The 22998-nt window shown below is 50.3% G+C and overlaps 11 protein-coding genes across 11 annotated transcripts; 5 read left to right on the top strand and 6 right to left on the bottom strand.

Moving 5' to 3' along the window:
• Positions 1-214: 214 nt before the first annotated feature.
• Positions 215-679, top strand: N7520_004899 (uncharacterized protein; the record flags this gene model as incomplete). Its single annotated transcript, XM_057138833.1, has 1 exon — positions 215-679. One exon carries the CDS (start codon positions 215-217, stop codon positions 677-679), a length of 465 nt encoding a protein of 154 aa, XP_056997040.1.
• A 243-nt stretch (positions 680-922) lies between these two features.
• N7520_004898 (uncharacterized protein) lies at positions 923-1621 on the bottom strand (the record flags this gene model as incomplete). Its single annotated transcript, XM_057138832.1, has 3 exons — positions 923-1044; positions 1106-1448; positions 1619-1621. The coding sequence occupies 3 exons, from the start codon at positions 1619-1621 to the stop codon at positions 923-925; spliced, it is 468 nt and encodes a 155-aa protein (XP_056997039.1).
• A 198-nt stretch (positions 1622-1819) lies between these two features.
• N7520_004897 (putative C2H2 finger domain protein) lies at positions 1820-4222 on the bottom strand (the record flags this gene model as incomplete). The annotated part of the gene is made up of 2 exons (XM_057138831.1): positions 1820-4038; positions 4087-4222. 2 exons carry the CDS (start codon positions 4220-4222, stop codon positions 1820-1822), a joined length of 2355 nt encoding a protein of 784 aa, XP_056997038.1.
• A 1559-nt stretch (positions 4223-5781) lies between these two features.
• On the top strand, positions 5782-7837 carry N7520_004896 (uncharacterized protein; the record flags this gene model as incomplete). Its single annotated transcript, XM_057138830.1, has 3 exons — positions 5782-5871; positions 5920-6084; positions 6137-7837. Coding segments are annotated over 3 exons (1956 nt in total), but the record flags the coding sequence as incomplete, so codon positions are not given.
• An 863-nt stretch (positions 7838-8700) lies between these two features.
• Positions 8701-11807, bottom strand: N7520_004895 (mRNA transport regulator MTR10; the record flags this gene model as incomplete). The annotated part of the gene is made up of 5 exons (XM_057138829.1): positions 8701-8789; positions 8835-9365; positions 9412-11482; positions 11540-11632; positions 11682-11807. 5 exons carry the CDS (start codon positions 11805-11807, stop codon positions 8701-8703), a joined length of 2910 nt encoding a protein of 969 aa, XP_056997036.1.
• Positions 11808-12069: 262 nt separating this feature from the next.
• N7520_004894 (small nuclear ribonucleoprotein E) lies at positions 12070-12432 on the top strand (the record flags this gene model as incomplete). The annotated part of the gene is made up of 3 exons (XM_057138828.1): positions 12070-12192; positions 12242-12332; positions 12383-12432. The coding sequence occupies 3 exons, from the start codon at positions 12070-12072 to the stop codon at positions 12430-12432; spliced, it is 264 nt and encodes an 87-aa protein (XP_056997035.1).
• Positions 12433-12924: 492 nt separating this feature from the next.
• Positions 12925-13512, bottom strand: N7520_004893 (uncharacterized protein; the record flags this gene model as incomplete). The annotated part of the gene is made up of 2 exons (XM_057138827.1): positions 12925-13330; positions 13379-13512. 2 exons carry the CDS (start codon positions 13510-13512, stop codon positions 12925-12927), a joined length of 540 nt encoding a protein of 179 aa, XP_056997034.1.
• A 283-nt stretch (positions 13513-13795) lies between these two features.
• Positions 13796-18059, top strand: N7520_004892 (putative non-repetitive nucleoporin; the record flags this gene model as incomplete). The annotated part of the gene is made up of 4 exons (XM_057138826.1): positions 13796-14084; positions 14131-16575; positions 16619-17388; positions 17448-18059. The coding sequence occupies 4 exons, from the start codon at positions 13796-13798 to the stop codon at positions 18057-18059; spliced, it is 4116 nt and encodes a 1371-aa protein (XP_056997033.1).
• A 221-nt stretch (positions 18060-18280) lies between these two features.
• Positions 18281-19456, bottom strand: N7520_004891 (TauD/TfdA dioxygenase family protein; the record flags this gene model as incomplete). The annotated part of the gene is made up of 2 exons (XM_057138825.1): positions 18281-18393; positions 18442-19456. 2 exons carry the CDS (start codon positions 19454-19456, stop codon positions 18281-18283), a joined length of 1128 nt encoding a protein of 375 aa, XP_056997032.1.
• Positions 19457-20621: 1165 nt separating this feature from the next.
• Positions 20622-21215, top strand: N7520_004890 (EXPERA domain-containing protein; the record flags this gene model as incomplete). Its single annotated transcript, XM_057138824.1, has 3 exons — positions 20622-20877; positions 20938-21090; positions 21142-21215. The coding sequence occupies 3 exons, from the start codon at positions 20622-20624 to the stop codon at positions 21213-21215; spliced, it is 483 nt and encodes a 160-aa protein (XP_056997031.1).
• Positions 21216-21302: 87 nt separating this feature from the next.
• Positions 21303-22936, bottom strand: ddiA (putative DNA damage-inducible v-SNARE binding protein Ddi1; the record flags this gene model as incomplete). The annotated part of the gene is made up of 3 exons (XM_057138823.1): positions 21303-21961; positions 22017-22621; positions 22920-22936. The coding sequence occupies 3 exons, from the start codon at positions 22934-22936 to the stop codon at positions 21303-21305; spliced, it is 1281 nt and encodes a 426-aa protein (XP_056997030.1).
• Positions 22937-22998: the final 62 nt, after the last annotated feature.

Genomic DNA, 22998 nt, shown 5'->3' with positions numbered 1-22998 from the left:
CGTAAGGCTTCCCTGGTGCCATCGGCTATGGAAAACCTACCCTCCCAGACAAAACAAAAGTAACAAGAAATACAGACCCTGATTGCCCCAGCCACCCCACCCACTTCATCAGACCAGAACCAAAAGCAAGCTTGCATACCACCGAAGTCGCAAGCTGCAAGCATAGCATACACAAAACCAATCCAATCGGACCTCTACTCACGCCTCTCCCAAAATGGCATCATCCGAACCCCGTCTCCCAATCCGAACCCAACATTGCGCATTCTGCAACCACCTCCTCCTCGCAACAACAAGAGACATATCGACCCTGCCCCGCCGCGGCGGCGAAGCAAAAGATAAAGCTATAATCCTCCCCTTGGATGACACCACGAACGAGGATATAGAAGCGCACAGAACGAAACACGCGACCGTCCTTCTATCTACTACTATACCCGATCGTCGGGCAACACTTATCCGGCGCGAAGACGGGATTGAGAAGAGGATTATTCTGCGGTGTGGTCGGTGCAAGGTTGCAATGGGGTATTATCTCGATAATGCGCATTATGGGAAGAGTGAGGATGTGGACAGTGAAAAGAGGACTGCAGTGTATATTCTTCCTGGAGCTATCGTTGAGACGGAGAAGATGGGGGAGAAGGATACTGGGGAAGGGGAGTGGAGGGAGTGGAATAATGAAGCTTGAACATGAGCGATCTGTATATTATGAGGCTAGGTGGATAATAGCTTGAATTGTATACGTTGAATATGGACATCCATTTGGACTGATACAAGCATCCCTCACGCCGAAGTGAAGATGTAGGGGCTAACAACAAAATAGAGAACAAAAGAAGAAATGTAAAGCGATCCGGTTCCAGACATGTTCCATAACCATAAGCGTGCGCATCATAAAATCAAAAGCAGCAACTGCGGGGGGTATCGGGTAGACCTAGTTGGCCAGAATAGTGCGCACAAGATCAGTGTAGTTAATCTCGCCAGAGCTAGTATCGACAGCCTTGAGAAGCTCATCGACCTCGTCATCGGACATTTTCTCGCCGAGGTTGGTAAGGACTGTATTATTTGTTAGAATCAACGCAATACCGCACAACAGATCTGGTATCTGGTAACGTACTATAGCGCAACTGTCCAACTCCAATGAAACCCGTCATATCTTTATCGAAGACCTGGAATCCACGGCAGTATTCCTCAGGCTCGCCGGGCTCGCGGAAACCGCCGGGGCGGTTGAGGACTTTAAGGAAGGAATCGAAATCGACTACCATCATGTTAGTATTTTCTTTGTAACACCCGTGGGGACACATACAGTCAGCTCCAACGGACTTCTCAAGGTCGGCGATCTCGGCGAGGGTGGGATTCTGACCGCAGGCGCGGAGGAGATCGCCAAGCAGTTCACCGGCCACGCGGTTTGTACCACGGCGGTCGAAGAGAGAGAATGCTTCTTTGTAGTTTGTGGAGGCCTGATCGGATTTATTAGCCATGATGAAGGGTATATTGTATAGGTGGAGTTGGTAGAGTGATGAGTGTTGTGGTAGATGTGGTAGGAGATCCAGGGATGAAGGGGGGCGGGAAGTCAATCGGGACAAGGACGGAAGAGGTAATTCGTCAACATCTTATCCCTTGTACGCACCATTATGGAGTTGGTTTGAAGGTCAATGTTCAATGTTCAATGTATTGGGGAAATAGAAGAGGAGAGGAATGAGGAAGTGGGAATTTAGGCAAGTGGATCGACGGTTGTTGCGGCAACCAACATAAGGGTGAGATCATATCAGACTAAACATGGGGTTTACAGTGTGTTTGACTGAGAATTTGAACGAATCTCGTCAGTATTTTAACTACATAATTTTGCGATACAGCTGTCCAGCAGCCGTGACGCTTCTCTCAATAATTCCCATCGTGAACTCACAAATGAGTCTCGAAGTACCATCAACAGACCCAAACATGTGTTTCGCCCCTTCATCCCCTCCAGCTCATTAGGTTCACGCACCCCACCTACGCGTTGCAGGAATATCTGCATATCGTGTTGTTTTTCAGTCGGGGTTGCCAATACAGGAGGTGGTCGTAAAGGTCCATCCAGTGCAAACCCATAACACCACACTACTAACACGGCAAAGTACATAACCCAGGGCCGGTTGAGAAGGTAATCATCGCGGGCAACGTACTCCCCCGACGCCTGTTCAACGAAGCAAGTGGATAGGAATTTTAGTGCATAGAACGTCGCATCGCGTGCAGAGGCCTTATTCGCCCAGCGCCCGGTCTTCTCGCGTGCTGTACTATAGTCGCGGGCAGTGATAGACCGACCCATTAGCCGATCCGCACCAGCAAAGATCTGAAGATCCACAATATCCACATGAGAGGCCATATGGGCAAGACCATGAAGCACATCGCGGGACTCGGATTCGGTTGTCGGGGACGAACCCAATGCTTCGTCGAAGTCGCGACGCCAGTTATCGAATGCGCGGAGGAGCGCAGTCCGCCACTTATCACGACCACCGAGTGTTTGCCCGACTCCGAGTGAACTAACCTGCAGATCTCGCTGGTGCAGATGCCAGCTCACGCTCAGTAATCCCGCGATCAAGATACTGCGACCGAACGCGTTTGTGCGGACGGGCTGGCCATTCAGCGTACGTTTCAGTCCATCCAGAAACATTACGGGTCGCACGCCGTGGGATTGGAGACTCGACTGCACACGCGCTACCTCCGCGGCGCTGGTTGCTGCCCATAAGGCCTCATCGCACGGCAATGGCAGCCGGAGCTCATGCGCTACCATCTTGGCAGAGTGGCCGAACATTGTGGCATGGGTGGAATCTAGCACAAATGCAGCAAAGGCGGCTCGTCGAGTCGCTTCGGCCTTGATCCAATGTGACCATGATTCATCCTCCTCCCTGGACTCGGGGGTATCAAACGATGACCGCCCGATTAGCGAGCTCCCCCGTCGCATCAGTGTCAACGTTGTGTCATGGTGTATATGGGCGCGTTCATGCAGCGCCCGGGTAGAATATCCTTTCTCGTACACCTCCAGTAGGAGCAATGCCTGGAACACCCACAATCGTGCCGGCGGTCGGAAATCAGCATCCATAAAAATCTCCCAGCGTAGATGCCACGCAATAAAACTAGCTAGTTCTGCCGCTGTCTCAGTGGCCGCTGTTCCATGAATCTTATCCAGAGTCGCCGCTCCAATAGCCATAATCGCTAGCAAGAGTAGGTTTGGCGTGCGATCCGCCGCAAAGGTCGGCTGGTGCAAAATCGGTAGTTGCGCATGGAAATGGTACCAATAGGACCCGATATACGTCTGCATCATGCGCAAACTCAACACATGTCTGTCGCTATCTAGATCCCCAATCATCAGCGCATCTTTGCGCTTAGTGTCGGCTGAGTATGCGGCCTCGTTAAATCGCGTCGCCATTAAGTGGAGCAGCTCCTGTCGTTTTTCTGCGGATATAATCGCCGGCAGCGATCCCGAGTCGAGAATACTTGTCACGCTCATCGGATGCTGCGGGATGACGGTGCAGAAATTGTGATAGGCAGGCTCGTTCATGTAGAACTGATTTTGCACCAGCGGCATCATCCCGTATCCCAGCGGCGCCATCGGTTCACTGAACAGCCAAGCCGCGAAATCATCAGCCATGGCGAAGGGAGACCGGTTGTACGTTTCCCCGCCGAAAATGGGGTATGCATTCGACATGGCGTCAAGATCCAGCATACTTTCAGGTTGGGTGAATCCCACCGGCAGATCGGGGTAGCCGGGCACTGGGATACCTGTGCCTTCGATGCCGGTAGATAATGGGTAGTTTGTACTCGGAGGGGACCTTGACGGCGCGGGGTCGGTCATAAATGTATAGTCTGCGGTGGTCATAGGCGACGAAGGCGACGAGGCTGGGAGTATCGATTTCGGTAGGTCATCGTGGCTATCCGCTGTGAAGGAGTCGCGCTTCTGAAGCTGTGATCCGCGGGTGGTATGGCGTTCGCGATGGCGGACACAAAGATCCTGGCGCACGAAGGATCGGTAGCAGTTGGGGAAGTCACAGCGAAAGATCTGTTTTGGGGCATCTTTTCACTGTCAGTCTGGGTATGAGGGAAAGGAGTGAGGGAGCGTACGGTTCAGCTGGTGTCGGTATAGATGTTCGGCGCGTGAATAGCTTTTCCCACAGCCCTCATGGGTACATTCGAACTTGCGATCTGACGGGGCGCGGCGACTGCGCCGGCGTCGCTTGGAGGGTTGCTCGTCGTCCATTTCTTTAGCGGGTCACACCATTGAGCGCCATAGCATCTCGGAGGGATGTTGACAAGGAACGAGAGAGACTTCCGGGGAGTGCGGAGAACTGGAGTGGGGTTGGATAAAGTTAGCGGAGGTAATATTCGCCGACCTGGGGAAATTAGTAGTGCATCTGCACAAGATATCTGATCATCTGTTTTCAATATTTAGAGATTTTTTAGTCACCGTATACCTTATGATATCTTGTTAGTATCTATAGTACTTTGATGCAGTCCAGGTGCCACCAATTATCTGCCAACTGGTAGATTTAAAGACCAAGTCATGGTATCAAAACATGACGTATGCCAGGGGTTATATATCCATGACATTCATAAATTCAAGTATACCTAGCTGCCTACTACATAATTACTACCTAGAAGGTACCTACCACCTAAGTAGAAATGGTATTCCCGTCTGCCCTGGTATTTGGACCTGCATTCAAAGAGCTGTGGACAACTTATATGCAGATGCTCTCGGATTATAAACTTTCAACTATTCTAGAATGCACATATAGTTTGAAAGCTCCAAATGTTTTAAGTTGTTCCAGATGTACAATATCCTTACTACCCCTTGCATAGAAGAATATTACATTCCAGCACTTGAGTGCAAATCAGACCAGTTGACTATATATCCATATATCATTCAAATGTTTTAAGAATGACCTGATCTGACCGATGAGTACATTAATATCGCAGTACTATATAGGTTACCATGTACACATAGTGACTACTAGATACTATTGTATAAATGTGGTATGTTCCATACGGAATCCTATACGAGTACGAACCCCTTGGCGAGCACGAAACCTTCGAAGTCTTGCAAAATTGAATGAATCTTTCTTTGAATGAACTCTACCTTTGACATCATATGTTCATAGATGCTCTATATATGTTCCATTTTTATACCTAACTAGTACTCTTCTCAATGCAAGTTGGCCCACTTGTCTTCAATCTGAATCACTCGCGTGCCTCATTCGGCGGAGAGTCTTGGCACTCAATTTTGTCACTTCCACCAAGAGCCGTGGCTACCACAGCCAGCCCTATCCAACTCTATATTCAGCATAGGTCATGCCCTGTCTTCAGACTTTCGATTCCGTAGCCTATACAGCTAATACTCCGACTCCCTGTATCTCCATTTTACTCAGTTCGACTGCGTGGACGCAAGCGCCCCCCACAACTCATGTCGGAAATGCTCCACAAGACGCGTATTCCGCCACGGACTGGACTGGCGTGGACTGGCGTGGACTGGCGTCGATCACTTTTCGGCCTGCCAAATCCCATGCAAGTCTTGACTTTCGATACGCGGTCCTGGCCAATCAAGAGCCGTTGATGTAGAAATGCCTGGTTATCTCCGAGTGGGAGGGCGTTTCCTCCTGAAAAGTTGGTTTTCGGCAATAATTACGATCTTCTAGAGTTGTCCGCTCCACTCTTCAAAGTCTGTTCTTTCTCCTAATTCTTCTCCTTCTTTTCCTTTTTTTGCTCCCAAGTCTTTTTCCTTTGAAGGCTTCGATTGATCATGAGTGGTGTTTCCATCAAGTCATTCTAATGTCGATGCTTTTCACTCTGGGGCTCATGTTCTTACATGGGTCCGTCGCACAACATGATAGTGACCTTCTCTCCTTTGTCACTGTGAGCAAACCTGATGTAGCCTGTCACTTCTCAACTAATCGCATCTAGCTCCCCGAAGTCCGGGCCTTGAAATTCCAAATCGAACATATTGATCGGGAACGACAGCAGCCGGGTTACTGGTTTGTGGCTCCTTATGGCCAAATTGATCCTGAGGCGTCGACCCATAGATACACCCAGTACCAAGTTGGCCCTTATATCTATGATAATGAGGGTGTGAGTATTTGTCATATCCCACGCCTGCTTACTCGTGCTTACTGGCGCATAGATGCTCATCTGGGCCGGATCCCCGATGTATGACAACCGCAATGTCTTCGACTTCAAAGCGAATTGGAATATCGACGATCAGCCCCACCTGTCTTTCATTCTGCAGCATGACGACATCGCCAAAGGAAGCGGAATAATCCTGAATAACCACTACGAGGTCGAGCATGAAGTGGGGGTGGTTAACGATATTCAGTTCTTCAACATGCATGAGTTTAATATCATGGATGGGGGTAAGACCGCGCTCGCCTGCGCCTATCGGACCCAAACAATCAGCCTTGCCGATTTCGGCCGACCAAATGAGGAAACCTGGGCACAGACCGGTGGATTTGTCGAATTGGATATCAACAGCGCTGGTGTTGTCTTTGAATGGGACTCTCGGGATCAAATTGCAATCCACGAATCCGCAGTTTACCACCCATGGGATGCTCCGTTGAACGCCCCGGGTACGGACTATGTGCATATCAACGCCGTCGATAAAAACGAAGCCGGCGACTACATTATCTCCTTGCGGTTTACCAACACCATCTATATGATCTCCGGCGTCGATGGTCAGATTATGTGGCGTCTGGGCGGAGAAGAAAGCGACTTCGATATGGATTTCACATTCCACAAGCAGCACGATGTGAAATTCATCGAGTCGCATGACACTCACCACATCATCTCGCTGATGAACAACGGCGCGGACGAGGGCTTTGCCAACGAGCCCACATCCTCAGCTCTTTATATCGACCTCGACACGACCACCATGCAGGCTCGTTTGATTCAGCGCATCAAGCGACCAGACGGGGGCCTCACCCGTCTGCGCGGCAATGTTCAGCAACTCCCGAACAAGAATACGTTCGTCGGATGGAGTCAATGGGGCTATCATTCGGAGCACGCTCCCAACGGAGACCTGCTCATGTGGGCTAAGTTCGCCTCCGAGCGATTCTCCAGCTACCGATCCTACAAATTCGACTGGATCGGCCGCCCTAAAAGCCCTCCCGACGTCGTCTCCTCCGTGTATGGCACAAATACCAAGGACGTCCTAACCATCATCCACGTTAGCTGGAACGGCGCCACAGATATCGCCCGATGGAATTTCTACGCTCGCGCCCGCGAGGAGGGCGAGAACGTCTTGATCGGACACACCGAGAAATCAGATTTCGAGACTATGTACCTAGCTGACGGGTACATGGACTGGGTGTCTGCTGAAGCGGTTGACGCAGAAGGATTTGTCCTAGGAATCTCTCTTCTCCACCGAACCAACAGACCTGATGATTGGCACGCCGTCGGATTTGAAGGAACATCGCCAAGCCCCGATGACCCCACCATCCTCTATCTCCAAGAAAAAGTGGATGAAGTGGACAAGGTCGATAACTCCATCGCAGTCAATGACTCTAAAGTGATCGATGACTCCAAAGCTGTTGATGACTCCAAGACTTCCACCAACGCCAAGATTAAATCGGATGATGCCATCTATGCCGAAACAAAAGAAGTCGCCAAGGCCGTCTACAAGGCATACGATATCCTGCGTGTAGTAGAAGGCTTCATTGTTCTCATCCTGCTCACTGGTATTGTTGGTGTAGCTGTATTATTTGTGTGGAGGACTCTTCGTCGACGAAGGGTGCGCTCTTATAAAAATATACCTTCTGAAGAGGGTGGGGAAGAAGGGGAGAATATCCCCGTTGAAGAACTTCCCTTAAATCGGAATTCGAATGGGTGATCCTATCCTTTCGAGTTAATGTACAGTATATATATATTCAGCTCATTAATACATAGCGTTGCATTCTAATAATCAATCATTGATGATCCCATAAAACTTTCAATTTCATAGATATGTAAAAGAGAAACATGGAGAATCTTCTCAAATGTATGTAAAAGTGGCGGCTTCACCAGCATAATGTCATTACCCATGGAAATGATTGTTGACACCTGTGAAGTAATGTAATGCATCCTGATGAGGGGGTGAATGTTGTGGTTAGCGGGCCAGCTGCCACGGTACATGACACCTGATGCTTTGAGTGATGGAAGATTCGAAAGAAGACGGGGATTCCCAGCGAAATGCTTTTCAGATGTTCAATCTTCATACAAGCTGGACTAATTTCAGGTGCGTCATATTCAGGGGGGCTATAGCTAAGACCCAGGTGCCTGGTCTCATGTAAATTCAGACTAAATTTTGACATCACATCAATTGACATTGAGACCATGTCATAGCATGTTTGTGTTTACAGGTTCTCTGCGTGATCAACTGCCAGTTCTACTGCATAAGTCGACTTATTGTCTATTGGTATCTTCTACCTGTCATAACGCACATAACTGGGAAATGCCGATTCGTACAATCACGAAGATTCAATGTATCGAAAGGCCAGACAAGATCTGGCAGCCGACTCACCCAGATCATAAATCATCACGAGCACGACCGGATTCGTGTGCCTCATGCAATACCATACATGGCACATATCGCGTTAAGAGGAATGGACCAACACCTGTTGTGCAAATGCTCCGGGGGATCTTTTTTTGTTCCGGGCATGACCCTATGAACATATGAAAATGAGAAGAAAAATTGTACACTAAAAAAAAGATATCTCATCCGCTGAATCGGAACCGTGTCGCTTCGAGGCGGCCGAGGCCATCGCGGGGAGCCACATTGCGGCGACGGTACGAGTTGGTGAAATCTGACAACGTTAGAATGGAACAACTCTATTAGAGAATTGACAAACCTTGAAGTAAAACGCGAATCTTCCGTGTCTCATGAGACTGCACCTTCTCGGCAATGCCCTTGAGAAGTCGCTCCGCTTCGGCCGGCTTCATGGAGCCGGGAGGCAGCATCTGCAGGGTATTCTCTAGCCAGGCGCCAGTCTCCTGAGGAAGCACCTCAAACAGAGTCATCATAACCCCTGATGCATCAGGGAAACAGTCACCAGGGAAGCTGAACATCATGCCTGTTAGAATGCGCTGGGATAGAAGCTGACCCTGGGACAGAAGAAGAGCCTTGACGGCCTCACGGATCTCAGGAGGGTTGCTGTAGGGTGTGCCCTCGGGGCTGGTGAACTCGGAGACAATGGGCTTGTCGAATGCAAAGCTGAACAGGTCGCGGTAATAGTGGAGGGTGGCAATGAGGGGATCAACTTGTTGGAGGGTGAGAGCACTGAGTGCCGCTGAGAAGATGGGGATGGACAATGACGAGCTGATACATTTCTTGGGGTAGTAGCGGACGGCGTCAGAAGACAACCGGAAAAAATCCTCGATCACTGTTCAAGTTAGACGGGAAATTCACAGACTGATGGGAGATCTTACCATCGGGAAGATTCTCCGGGGGGAGATCATTCAAAATGCGGAGGAATGAAATGGCCTGCTGCTCATAGAACTGGTAGACAGCATCGCTAGTCGCCTGGTCCACATACTCAGCACCATCAGAGTACTCGCGGACAACTGCGTCCGTGGCCCACAAGAAGCAACCCTCTCGGGATGCCTCAAAACCACTGGCAATACTCTGAGCGAGAGTGGGAAGAAGGGGAATCATAGCGGTCCGGTAGGATATAATCATATAACGCCAGCACCGGCACACGCGCTCTAGAATGGGGGTAGAAGATGTGAAATTCATAACGATCGTAGCCATGATAGGCAGGATTTCGCCACAGTATTTGACGGCGGGGTTTTCCTCACCCGGCGCAACGATGGGGGTCACCACTTGAATAAAGATTGTGATCAACTGCAAGTGGTCGGCAACCGCTCGCTGACCTTCCTCATCTTGGGCGTTGTTGGCTAGGTTCATAATTCGTTGCATGATCGGATCGCAGAACATTTTGAAAGAGTCATAAATCTTCTCCAGAGGTTGCACGGACACCACAGCTGCAACACCCTCTGTCACTTCTTCTTGGCTGGCTGGCTTAAGTTTGTCGAGCACAGACAAGAAGAAGGAATGCAGGTGGTCAATATGGCCACCGAGCAGTTTCTGGCAATCGGTTCCAAGGAACTTGAACGCAAGAGCAGCCGCCTGGATGACCTCCGGAGAGGGGTGTTGGAAGGCAGAAATAACGTAGTTGAGCTGCGCCTCGAGGGTTTCCGGGTGAAGAGCAGTCCACTCGGTGTATCGAGCGAGAGCCATGATCGCCTGGAATCGAACCTTCTCTTGATCGGGGATTTGGACAATCAAACTGACCAATTGACCCAAGACGGTACTTTCCTCGGGGTCAACCATGCGGCCCATGGCGCGGAGTCCAAAGAGAGGGGCCTCCAGCTCCTGCCAGTGTGGAACGTGCTCGTTGCTGGCTTGCGCAGCATACTTGCCCACCCACTGCTGGATCAAGTGATAGATCTTGCCAAGACACTCGGTCACGCCAACAACAGAACAGCAGTCCTTCAAGACATCACCCATAGAGTGTCGGAACTGGCGGAACTTTTCCTCCTGCTCTCGGTCGCCGCCAAAGAGATCGATTTCACCATCCTCGGGGCTAGGGAATTCCAAGTGCTTAACCATGATATCCACCAGCTGGGAGAAGATGTCTTGGAAATTGACGCGAGAATCCGCGTATCGATCGATAGTGATGTACTGTTTCAATTCGTACCAGAAAATGAAAGTGAGAGAGACAGCCTCTCGCTCCCAATCGCGCGCACAGCACTCCAGGACAGCCTCCACAAGGCCGCGGAATTCGACCGGCAGGCGAGCGATGAGAACGGCCCAGGCCTCACCGGCTTCCGAGAACATTCGGGTAATGCCTTTGAACGCCTCCAGATCTTCAGCTTCGGCGGTTTCGAGAATCTTAGGCCGGAGAGCCATCAGTCGCGGATAAAGGGTTTGAATTATGGGGAGGGCTTCGTCAACATCCTTGGTGTCTCGGAAGAGGGTACACATGCAGTCAACGCCGGCATCGAAAGACACGTCATTGTCCAAAGCTTTCAGGATAACGTCCATTAAAGGCGACTCGACGACCCGAGCGGCGGGAATTTCACGAAGCCATGAGGTAATGCAGTCCAGAAGACGCGGGTTGGTTGCAGCGGAGGGCGAGGACTGAGAATATTGAACCATCAGCTGCATAACCTGCTCGGCATTGTCCTCCAGTAGCTCCTTTGTGCGCGACAGAAGCTCATCCTCGCTGAGATTGATTTTGCGGCCTTCTGTAACCTCCTCTGGGAGGATCTTTAAGAACTCCAGCACACTGTCCCCCGCACTGCTACCCAATGCGGATCCCACCGTGGCGAGCACGTCTTTCCATGCGGTCATCTGGATCGCCAAACTTGCCAAACACACGCATAGCTGAGTCTGGATGGGTCGTGGACCGGAGGCAAAGGCAACGAGGAGACCAAGGACGGAATCCCGAAGGGCTAAAACAGACTCTGGGTTGAGTTGGTCCAAATCGAATACGATCTACTGGTGTCAGCCCGCGCATTCTTGTAATATCTTGTGAATTGTCGCAGAGCTTACCTTTCCCTTCAATGTGGTTGCGGCGAACAATTTGGCTTCGATCGGTACGTCGTGCGACTGTAATAGCGAATGCGTCGTTTCCCACGCCTCGATCTGACATATGTTAATCCAGAGTTTCCTACTGAAAGGAGGGGTATCGTACCGATTTCTGGAACTTCTCAAGGAATTCGTGGGCTTGGGTCTTTTCAGCCCTGGAAACGTTCCCTTGCATTGTCGCGACGGCCGCTAGGACCGGGGCGAATGCCTGCCCACCATCCTTGCTGGCCATATCGTCGAGAATTGCGATGTACAAGATATTTGAGCTCAGTGATTTATACCCCGAGTGACACAAAAAAGAAAGAAAAAGAGAGTGTGTAGGGGATACGATAAGGGGGGGTTGAAGTCGCGATATGAGTGTGAGAATAAGAGAAGGTGGGATGTTTGCCCGTGACTTGTGTAATGGTATTACCGCAAATCACGGGACGCAGAGCTTGACTTCCTCTTTCGCTTCAACACCTTATCAACTCCAACCAACCACCTTCACATTCACCATGGCTGGCCGCAAGACATTGTTGGCACCAATCCACTTTATTTTCAGCCTTCTGCAGAAACGGAGCACTGTTTCCGTCTGGCTTTACGAGCAGTTGGCCATTCGGATTGAGGGAAAGATCCGGGTAATTCTGAAAACCCAGGGCAACTAAGTTCTCTACTAACGTATTCCAGGGATTCGATGAATTCATGAACCTTGTCATTGACGATGCGATCGAGGTGCGCCTAGCCACAAAGACAGAGGAGGAGAAGCGGAGACCGTTGGGTATGTTAGATCCATCCGAGCATTGAAAGGTAGCTAACATCAGGATACAGGTCAAATTCTCCTTAAGGGCGACAACGTCTCCCTTATTCAAGCCATTTAAATCGATTTCTGTTTCTGTTTCATTTCGGCGGTCCGGATACCGCTCACCCACCAGGCGCGCAACCCAGTCATGCCAGTCATGCGCCATTACCGGATCTCCTCGACATGTGCTCCTGGAGCGACAAGCCACTTTTAACGGAGTTAAAGTTCTTTCGGATTAGGAAAATACAGGGGTTGGGTTATACCAAGGAACGGCATCTTGCTCAGCTATGAACATCGAGTTAGAACTGGTCATAATATCCTTTACCACGTCCAAGCAATGGAACACTAGCCTGGAGTATGTCTACAACCACAATGCGCGAACCATCAAGCCATTACACAACCTAGCAATTTTATAAGCTGTAGCAAGCAAAATCCATTTCGATTGGCCATGATAACGGGCCTAATTTGATGCAGACCTTGCCATGATCATTTCTCCAAAGGTGACAGTCAATTTATTTTGATACAGGGAGGAGATGCCTCTCAATTATAATACATCTGTTATATAACACGATCAATTTGATCCTAGAAGCTTGTTCACCAAACCTGGCACATCGGCCTTGTTTACTGGCTTGCCATCCAATGGTCCTCCTTTGACAAAAAGAGCTCCGATGAGAGGACCGGACCGCGGCTTGTCTCCATTGGCCTGAATTTTAGCAATATGCAAGGCAATGATCGCTTCCAACTCCTCAATGGGCATTGTTTTGATCTGACTGGCGTACTCCTCCAGGATGGTGACTTGTTCATCTTCCTTGGCTTTCAGATCCGCGCGGTCTTCTTTAGCAAACAACTCCGCAGCCTCTTGGGAGGCTTTGGAACGTTTCCGTATCAGGGACAGAAGTTGAAGATCGGTAGTGAATGGTTGGGAGGTTTTGGCAGCATTGTTGGTCTCGGAAATCAAGGCACGAAGGACATTGAGCCTGCAATGGTTAGCTAAAAATCCATTGTATTTGAGGATTTGACCATACCGGGCAGTATCTTTGGCACGCATAGCGGTCTTGAGATCAGCCCTCAGTGTTGCCATCATAGGTGGAGTAGTAGCAGTGGAATTCCATCGCACCTGGCGCATAGAAGCGCAAGTGAATCTTCCGACACGGAACATGTTGATGTGCTTTAATTGGCCTGAACTGAAACAAGTTGAAGTTGGGAATCATTTGAAAAGGCGGAAGATCATTACTGGTGGTCCGTGCACGGGAATTGTTGACCTCGCAAAAGAAACCTTGAAACTGATCATCTTCAAAAAGCTGTTCGCGCCTTCCACTTCCGACTTATCGTTGTTTGACATTTTTGCAGCTTTTGCAATATCTCTTATCCAGACTGCAGATTCCTTTCCCATTGTCTATTCAGCGGGGAGTCCGTCCCTCTCTCCTCCCCAGCTGAGCGCAATGTCGTACCCGATTCTTCAAGCAAACCTACCTCCGGCGACGCCGCAGAAACCTCTACCGGGAGCTTACCTGCAAACGCCAGCCGTGCCTCGAGATGGTCCTAGATCTCCTCCACATCAGCAGCTGCCGCCGATCCCTCTTCGGAGCCCGCCTCAAATGCTTCCCAAGCTTCCCCAAATCGCTGCGACACAAAACAAGAACTTGAGCACAGAAGAGCGAGGAGCGCGTACCATCAATGAGGTCCTCTTCCAAGAATCGAGATACCCAGATCTGGATAGTTATTTATCACGTATGTTTTTCATTCGGGCCTCGTGATCAGTGCTAATGTTGAATAGAGGGATTCTCATCTGAATATGACATCCCCACATCCGCGTCATGGGCGCCATTCCAAAAAGTCAAAATGTACAACATCCCCGACCAGATCTTTGATCAATACAATCGCGCCCAGGTATCGACAAGCATGGGACTTTTCGCCGAGCTGAACCACGCGTGGGTGGCCATCGACAACGCGCTCTATCTGTGGGATTTCACACACCCGAACCCTCAATTGGTTGGTTTTGAAGACCAGCCAAACAGTATCAACACCGTCAAGCTCGTAAAGCCTCGCGCCGGAGTGTTTTTGCCAGCAATCACTCATTTACTTGTGGTGTCAACCACCGCCGAATTGATTTTGTTGGGCATGGGAGTGGAGAACACACCGAACGGCGGGCGACAGGTTACCTTGTATCAGACCGGAATGGCGGTTCCGATTCGGGGTCTGGATATTCACGTTTTCGCCTCCTTCGACTCGACTGGCCGGATCTTCTTCGGCGGTTCGTCTGACAACGATGTTTACGAATTGACATACCAACAAGAGGAGCGATGGTTCCAGGGTCGTTGCGGGAAGGTCAACCACACCAGCTCCCGGCTGGCAGCATTTGCACCGTCGCTGAGCTTGACGAATTTAGCAAAAGTGGCCATGGAGAATGTAGAACAGATGGTCATTGACGAGAGCCGGAACCTGCTCTACACTTTGTCTTCGACCTCTACTATCCGGGTGTTCCACCTTAAGCCCGACGGCTCTCTCTCTCTGGCCATCACCAAGCATGCTTTGGACATTTACTCGAACATCGGACATATCATTGCATCTAACGAAACTCTTAACCCTAAAGTGCCAATTGTCTCCATCAGTCCTGTCCCTGCAGCAGAAGCCTCTCGTTATCATCTTGTTGCCACAACTGCCACTGGATACCGCATCTATCTGAGTGCCACCGGTTCCTACAGCTGGTCGCCCGTGCCCAATGGTACCAATGCTCCCACCAGCATGCAAGCCCAGCACGTCAAGACCCCACCGGTCGATGCTCCTGCTGATTTTGGGCTACCTCGCTTCCAGCAGCCTGGCGGTAAACTTGCGATTCAAACTTTGTCGCCGACGCGGATGGCAGCGCGGTTCCCACCGGGATACTTCTTTTGCTTCGCCTCCAAGGATCCCGCACACAAGGTCGATACTCTGTTCATTTCGTCCCCAGATTCTGGTCGGGTTTCCAGGGCCCAAGATAATGTTTTGACTGGGAAAACAGGCGAGTCAGCCATTTGGATGAGCCTTGGCGGTCGAGCAGAAGCCATTGGCCTCTGCTCGCCTCCTCCACCAAGCTCTGCAGGGTTTGGAAACGAGTTGGCTATTCAATTTGACCACCCTGCTGCTGAGATTGCTATTCTGACAAATACGGGCATCCATGTTATTCGACGGCGACGCCTGGTGGATATCTTCGCCTCGTTAGTCCGCGGTGGTGGTAGCGGCGAGGAAGGTCTAGATGGAGAGGCTAGAAACTTCATTCGCACATACGGCCGACCAGAAGCCTTGGCCACTGCGCTTGCCGTAGCTTGTGGACAAGGTGTGGAGGTCTCTTCGGATCAGCGACTCACTCAGATTAATGACTCCGAGGTCCTGGAGTTCGCCCGCAAGGTTTTTATTGACTTTGGTGGCCGCCCTGCGATCAACGAAAACATTGTGGCTGATAGCTCTACTCCTGCTATCGATCTTGTTGAACCCTCCCCCCGCCATGCAGGTATCTCCCTGTACCTCTCCCGCCTATTGCGGTCAATCTGGAAGAAGGAGATTGCCAAGGTCGGCAAGGCACCAAGTGGTGCTATCACTGTCTCCGCTTCCGTGCCTGCCTCAAAACTGCAGACAATCCAGCACGATCTCTCCGCACTTCAGAACTTTTTCAAGACCAACAAAAGCTTCATCGAAGGGCTCAGTGGGCCCGAGGCCCTCGCACGAGCCTCTACCAAGCAAGAAGAAACTGCGCTGCAGGGCGAGCACCGTGCGCTGCACTCTCTTGTTCAGTTAGTCTCTAATACCATCGAAGGAATCTCCTTCGTCCTTGTTCTTTTCGATGAGCGAGTAGACGAGATTGTGGCCACCCTGCCCGAGGATTCAAAGCAAAAGTTCTTGAAGCTCACCTATGAGGAGCTTTTCAGTACTAGCAAGGGCAACGAAGTTGCCAAGGAGCTGGTCAAGAGCATTGTGAACCGCAACATTGCCAAGGGCTCCAATGTTGAGACCGTTGCTGATGCCCTGCGGCGCCGATGCGGCAGCTTCTGCAGTGCGGAAGATGTGGTCATCTTCAAGGCGCAAGAACTACTCAAGCGGGCCACCGAGGCTGGGGCCAATTCCGAGCTAGGCCGCAACCTTTTGAACGAGAGTTTGAACCTGTTCCGGCAGGTGGCGGACAACCTGCCCATGGATTATTTAGTTTCTGCTGTGGAGAACTATATTGGAAATCAATTCTTTGCCGGTATGTCTTAACACCAGTTGTCTTGATGTCGCTAATTCTTTAGGTGCAATTCAATTGGCACTTACTGTTGCTTCTCGATGCGACAAGGCAAATCTCGCGCTCTCCTGGATCATGGATGGACGCCCCGAACAAGTACAGATGCCCCTCAGATATCACACCACACACCAACTTACCAGCATACAGGACCCACGGAAGACCGTCTACTTGTTCCGCAAGCAATGTTACGATCTCGTATTCAATGTTATCATTGCAGTTGATACATTGGCCGCAACTGACCCCGGATTCGTTGATGGCCAGATGACCCAGATCGCCAAGCGCCAGAACGAGGCGTATACCATCATCTCCGATTCGAACGACGAGGTATTCTTGACCAGCCTTTACGATTGGTATCTGGAGCAGGGGTGGAACGATCGTCTCTTGCAGACACAATCTCCATTTGTTGTAACCTACCTGGAAAGAAAGTCTACTGACGACATCGCCCATGCCGATTTGCTGTGGCGCTACTACGCACAATCACAGCGCTTTTTCGAGGCCGCCAAGGTGCAGTTCCAGCTCGCACAGAGTGCTTTTACCCTTTCCCTGAGCCGGCGTATTGAGTACCTGGGCCGGGCCCGGGCCAACGCCTCGACTTACACACCTGATGTGGGGCGTCAGGCACGGCAGCGTCTGCTGCAGGAAATTTCCAATCTTATCGATGTGGCCAACATCCAGGATGACCTCCTGCAGCGCTTGAAGGATGATGACCGGATCACACCGGACCGTAAGAACGAGGTTCTGCAAGACGTGGATGGTCCTGTGATGGACATTAGTACAGTAAGTCCGATCAAAGTCCGGTAAAAGTCCGGCTCTGTGCAGCACTGACTAAGAATTAGCTCTTCAACCAATATGCCGACTCGGCGAGTTACTATGACATCTGTCTGCAGATCTTCTTCCTAGCCGATTACCGGAATGCAGCCGACATCAAGGCCACTTGGCACCATCTTGTTCACGATCTGCACGCCGTCACAGTGGAGCGGGGCTCCCCACAACCCTATGAAGCAGTTATTGAGAAAGTCCGTAGTCTTGGCAGTCGGCTCCGTATGTCGGAGACCGTATTCCCCGTGCGTGAACTGGTCCCGTTGCTGGAACGCTATTCGCTAGAGCACCAGCGCCACGTTGGACCTGATCACTGGATTGTCGATCTTTTCCTGGATCTGGGAGTTGCACACGAGTCCATTTATGGGGTCCTGGAGGCCATGTACTACACCGACGAGGCGCCGTTCCAGGGGACATACCGCCGATTCATCGCCACCGATCTACTCTACCTATTGGAAGGATGGTTCCACGAGACCATGCGGCTAGGCGGGATGGTATTCGGGTCAGACGTGGTTGCCGAACGTGTTGCCGAGACCCTGTTACTACTGCAGCAGGGAGCGGGCAACGGTCCCGACATTGTGGACCGAAGTCGGGACCTTCAGCGAAGGATCTCGGACCTCCTGAACTAAGTTCTCAATTTTGCGTCTTGTCTCAACCTGGAAGGATCATCTCATTGCTTGTACTCTAGGCGGCGTTTGTGGAGGTGAATATGAAAATCGATCTTCAATATAATGAGAACCCGTTTCAATGATTAGGAAGGATAAAGTATTATCAATTAGGCAAATAAACATTTTGAAGCCGAAAAGTCTAAAACTCCCGCCAAAAGCAAATCATAAGTCTATCTATGGGACTAGGAGAATTCATCATAAACAGGAATCGGCTTCTCTCCCAACGCAATCAAACGAAAGATATGACGAGCCTTGGCACCATATTCCTCATCAAGGTAATCAACAATAGCGGAGTCTGACCTGATTAGCTTCTACTCACAGACAGGGAAGGGGGAGCACTCACGAGTTGTAGATCTATTATCAAACATCACAATTGTCCTCGGCTGCCATCGCACTCTAGCCTGAAAGTCATGCCCAGTCACAATATGATTCATCAGGAAATCCAACATCCACTTCGTCTCAGGCTCCTTCATCCCCTGAACCTTAGTAATAAATTCCGCATTCACAAATAAACACTTCTCCCCCGTAACAGGATGAATCCTCACAAGCGGATGAACAGTATCAACAGCATCCTTCCTCACCAAACCGCCCATCAATCGCGTATGCTGAATCATCTTCGCAGACGAATGCACTGTATTCAACGTATCCAGGAACCCGCGCAATGTGGGCGACAATCGCTTATACGCCATATCAGTCGCTGCAAAGACCGTATCCCCACCCACTTCTGGCCCTTGAAGAAGACCCAGCATGACATAGCCTGGTGGCTGGATCTCGTAGCTGACATCCTGATGCCAGAGAGTAGTTGTTGTACGCGCTTCGAGGAAACGAGCGATTTCCTCGCGATTCCCGTCACGGTGAATAACATGGAAGGCGGGATGATCCCGTACAGTGCCTGAGACCGGCTGGTAATTTGGTTTGCCGAAGTAGCGCATGAATGCTTCTTGTTCTGCTGGGCCTGCGTCGATGAGATCTTGGTTTGGGAAGGCTAGGACCTTTCGCTCAGAGATGAGGAGGGCTAGTTCATCCTTTTGAATGTTTGTGAGTTTGTTTAGTTGGATGCCTTCGACTATGCTGCCGATTGCGGGTTGGATATCGGTGAGTTTCACATTTGGGGTGAGGAGGTTTGATTTGGATTTATCCTTTACGCGGAGGGCTGGGTCTTCGTAGTCGAATTCTGGTAGTGGGTCAAACCATATTGGATCCCAGGTCGGGAGATACTCCGGGTATGGAGTGTTGATCTTGGTTTGTTTATTCACATCAACATAGGGGATGTTTATGTCATAGCTGACTGGAATTTCAGGTTTATGACCATTTGGGGGGTTGGCTTTGGAGCGGATCAGGGGGGCAGAGGAAGGCATCTGAATGAAATGGGGAAGACTTTAATTGTACTGATTGATAGAGGGGGGGAAATTGGGGTTTATATAACCCACTAATCCACTAAGTTCTAATCCACCACGGGAGTATAGTACGTTGATATCATCATCCGAGGCCGGGGGTTGAACTAGTGGCCTCATGCAAGTGGTCTGTGTCCTCCAGATGAGCGGTCAGGAAAGATTTAGAATCATTGACCATAGAAGCAACTTAATCCCGGTGCATTCCGATCTACAATCCCTGTATATCCTGTGCGACGCGCTCGTCATATTCAAGTTTTCTTTCCAAAAATATGATCTGAATCCCATATGGTTAGCACCGAGGGGATAACTGTATCAGCCAATTTTACCGTGTATTCATGCACTATCTTCCCACCGATAAGGCAAATGCAGGCAGTATGGCAATTGCATTATCTACCGTGATCAGTGCAGAGCATAGGATTGGTCAATTCACACAAAGCCGAAAGGCCAACTAAACATCCTCGGTCCCGGAAGTCCACGCTAATCTCTCACCAACCGGATCGGGAAGCCATATGGAGAAAGTAGAATTACAGGGCGTCTAACTGTTTCAGGGATTAGATTGGGTGGAAAAAGATGCGGTCCGCATAGATTAAGACACGTCGCACGGGAAGTTGTAGCCACAGAAATATCCCGCATGGACACGTCCCTGGATTTAAATTTGAATTTGATTGAATTTTGTATTGCAGATAATGCCATCCGGCTCATCCTGATGGCATTTAGCGCCCTTCGCCTAATCTCGCCAGGTACCTTGTGTGACTATCACCGTCGAGTTGATTTACTATCCCCCTCAGTGGATCTACCAACAAGGACCGGGCCGGGGTACCAGTACCAGAGTAAAAGACTGGGGAATAACGGGGGGAACAGTAAGATTCTTACATTTAGTATATTATAGTTAGTAGTATATATCTATACGTACATTATATCCGTCCCCACAAGCTTATTTTTTGAAAAAAAGCAATTATGATAACCGCCGATCTGGTACCCGCTTTGGTAGAGTATAAAGACCAAAAGTGCAATTCACACGTGACAGTACCGAACACACAGGACGGAGTAAACAGTCAACAACACGGCAATCAACACAACAGAACACAGCTAGTATACAGCTATACAGCTATACATAGTCGTCGACATGATGTATCGCAGAGACTATGTCTACCTCATCTTCTTCCTCATTCATATCCCTATCATCTTTCTAATCGACACCGTTCCCCTTCAACCAACCTACCTCCGCACCGACCTCTCCCAATCCCTGCGCAACTTCTACATTACAACCTACCGTGATAAGTTTTTCGAAGAACCCACTCCAGTCTGGTTCACCACATTTATTTGGATGGAACTGCTGTACCATGTTCCCCTGAGTGCCTGGGCTGTTTGGGCATTACTTCGAGGTAACACTATCTTGTTATTTTTATTTTTATTTTTAGTTCAAGGCTCACTGCGTATGATAGATCATCCACTTTTGCCTGTGAATCTTCTTATCTTTGGAGTTCAGGCTTGTGTGACGTCTTTGACTTGTTTGGTTGAGGTGTGGAGTTGGGAGGATCGTTCGACGGATGAGAAGGTGCAGATTACGTATCTGTATGGGCCTTATGTTGCTTTGGGTATGTATACATCTGCTTCTACACTGCTTTTGCGTCAGCTAACATATGCAGGTGCTTTGATGGCCTTGGATATGGTTCTCCGCTTACGAGAGAAACTTTCACTCTCCAAGTCTAAACGCGAGTAACTTGAACCACCTTAATCGTACATTTATTCGTTGCTGTGATATAATCCGCTAAAGCTTGAAAACCGGAACGCCATACCCTAGGTAGATTTAGATCAAGAATCCAATGGCTCCATCCAAATCCCCGTTCGCGGCTTCCAGTGCCCGCTCTGCCTCGTCCCGCGAGAATCCCAGCTCCGTGATCTTAGCAATCGAGTCCTGTGGCCATCGCGAGGTGGGTGGTGGCCGGGCCGGTGTAGGCGGTGCACTCGATCCCTGCGGTCGGCTCGCCTGGTGCGTCACCGCTCCCGTACGAGCACCCACCTCTGCCCCATCGGATCCCTTCACAGTGGGCTCGTCCTCGAATTCCTCGGTCAGATGCTTCGGAATATCCGCCTCACCGAGGAACGGCACCGCCTGGTTTTGAATCACCAAAGCCCCGCGCTGGAGATCAATACACGCCTGGTGTCGTCGTAGCATATCCAGGCCCAGCAACAGGTCAATCTGTTTGCCTTCCATGACTGTAAACGAGCAGGGCAGGAACATATCTCCGATCTTGATCTGGGCCGAGTGCACTCGTCCCAGGATCGGGGCAGTTCCTACACCCTTGGCGATACCGCCGTAGCGTCGATCGACCAGCCGCATGATATTGCAGGAGACTGCACACTCGGGCGACATGATGGTTACTTGTGCGCCGGAGTCAACAAAGGCGTTTAGTCGGTGACCGTTGACTTCGACGGGGATGTAGAGCATAGTCACGCGACCGAAAGCTGTAAGTAATTAGCTATGTCACTTGTCACCGTAGCATCCCATGCTGGTTCATACATTCAGGATGATGCTCCATAGCATTGTGTAAATTCTCCGTCACAGCATTCTGTCGAATAATCTCTTCAATCTCCCGTTGGTTCTCCGGGTTAAAAGGATCAGCATTCAACATTGCAATCCTCGCCTCCTTCTCCGCTTCCTGTCGCGCCTCCCGCTGCTGCTGCGATACCAACACCTCCCGGAACCGCTGTGCATCATCTGCTGCCTCGGCCAGCTCGGGGTTCTGTCGACGAACGGCCTCCCGCACGCGCGGATCCCCAAGGATATGTAGACGAATGGTTTCGGGATCGGGCATGCCGGGGCGTGGTGCGATCTGGTTCTGTCGTGGTGCGCTGGGGCCGGAGCGTGGGGGTAGCTGTGGTGGACCTGTGCGGAAGTTGACGTGAACGCCTAGCATGTCACCCTCTCCGATACCGACTTGGTCTAGGGTTTGTGCAGAGTTCTGGAGGAGTTGGTTGTTGTAGACGAGCTGTTGGGCTTCGGGTGGGATGGAGGTTTCACTCTGGATGATGGCTTTGAGGAGCTCAATAGTCATATCTCCACCGACTTCTAGGCTGATGATGTCAGAATCCGCCTCGGGGCGGATGACACTGACAGTGATACGCCTGAGATATTAGCTCGGTTCATGTGAGATAGGTAGGAGGGGTAGGTACATGACTGTCAGGTGCGGGAGGTCCAGGTGCGGGGATGGGATGTAGGAAATGGGGTATTTATAAGAGAAATCCAGGATCAAGATCAGGCAGAAATGATGAAAATAGACCGGAAAGAAAGTGGTAGAAGTGGAGAGAGTAAGATGTAAGTGTTAAGTGCGGGCTGGTGTTTTCCCTCCCTTACATGATCCACTAGCTTCAAACCAACATAACCGTTCTAGACCAGCTGCAGGTCCATGAACCTCCTACGTACGTGGATCTGCCCCGCATTGATGTCGTTATATCTCTACACTACTCTCATCGGGAGAACCTGCTAATTCGCAGAGAAATCC

This window comes from Penicillium odoratum, assembly GCF_028828045.1.
Source record: "Penicillium odoratum strain IBT 22623 chromosome Unknown utg000004l_segment0_segment0, whole genome shotgun sequence".
Classification (NCBI taxonomy): Eukaryota; Fungi; Ascomycota; class Eurotiomycetes; order Eurotiales; family Aspergillaceae; genus Penicillium; species Penicillium odoratum.
The sequence above is the reverse complement of the archived record's forward strand: the minus strand, read 5'-3'. Positions and strand labels throughout refer to the sequence as shown.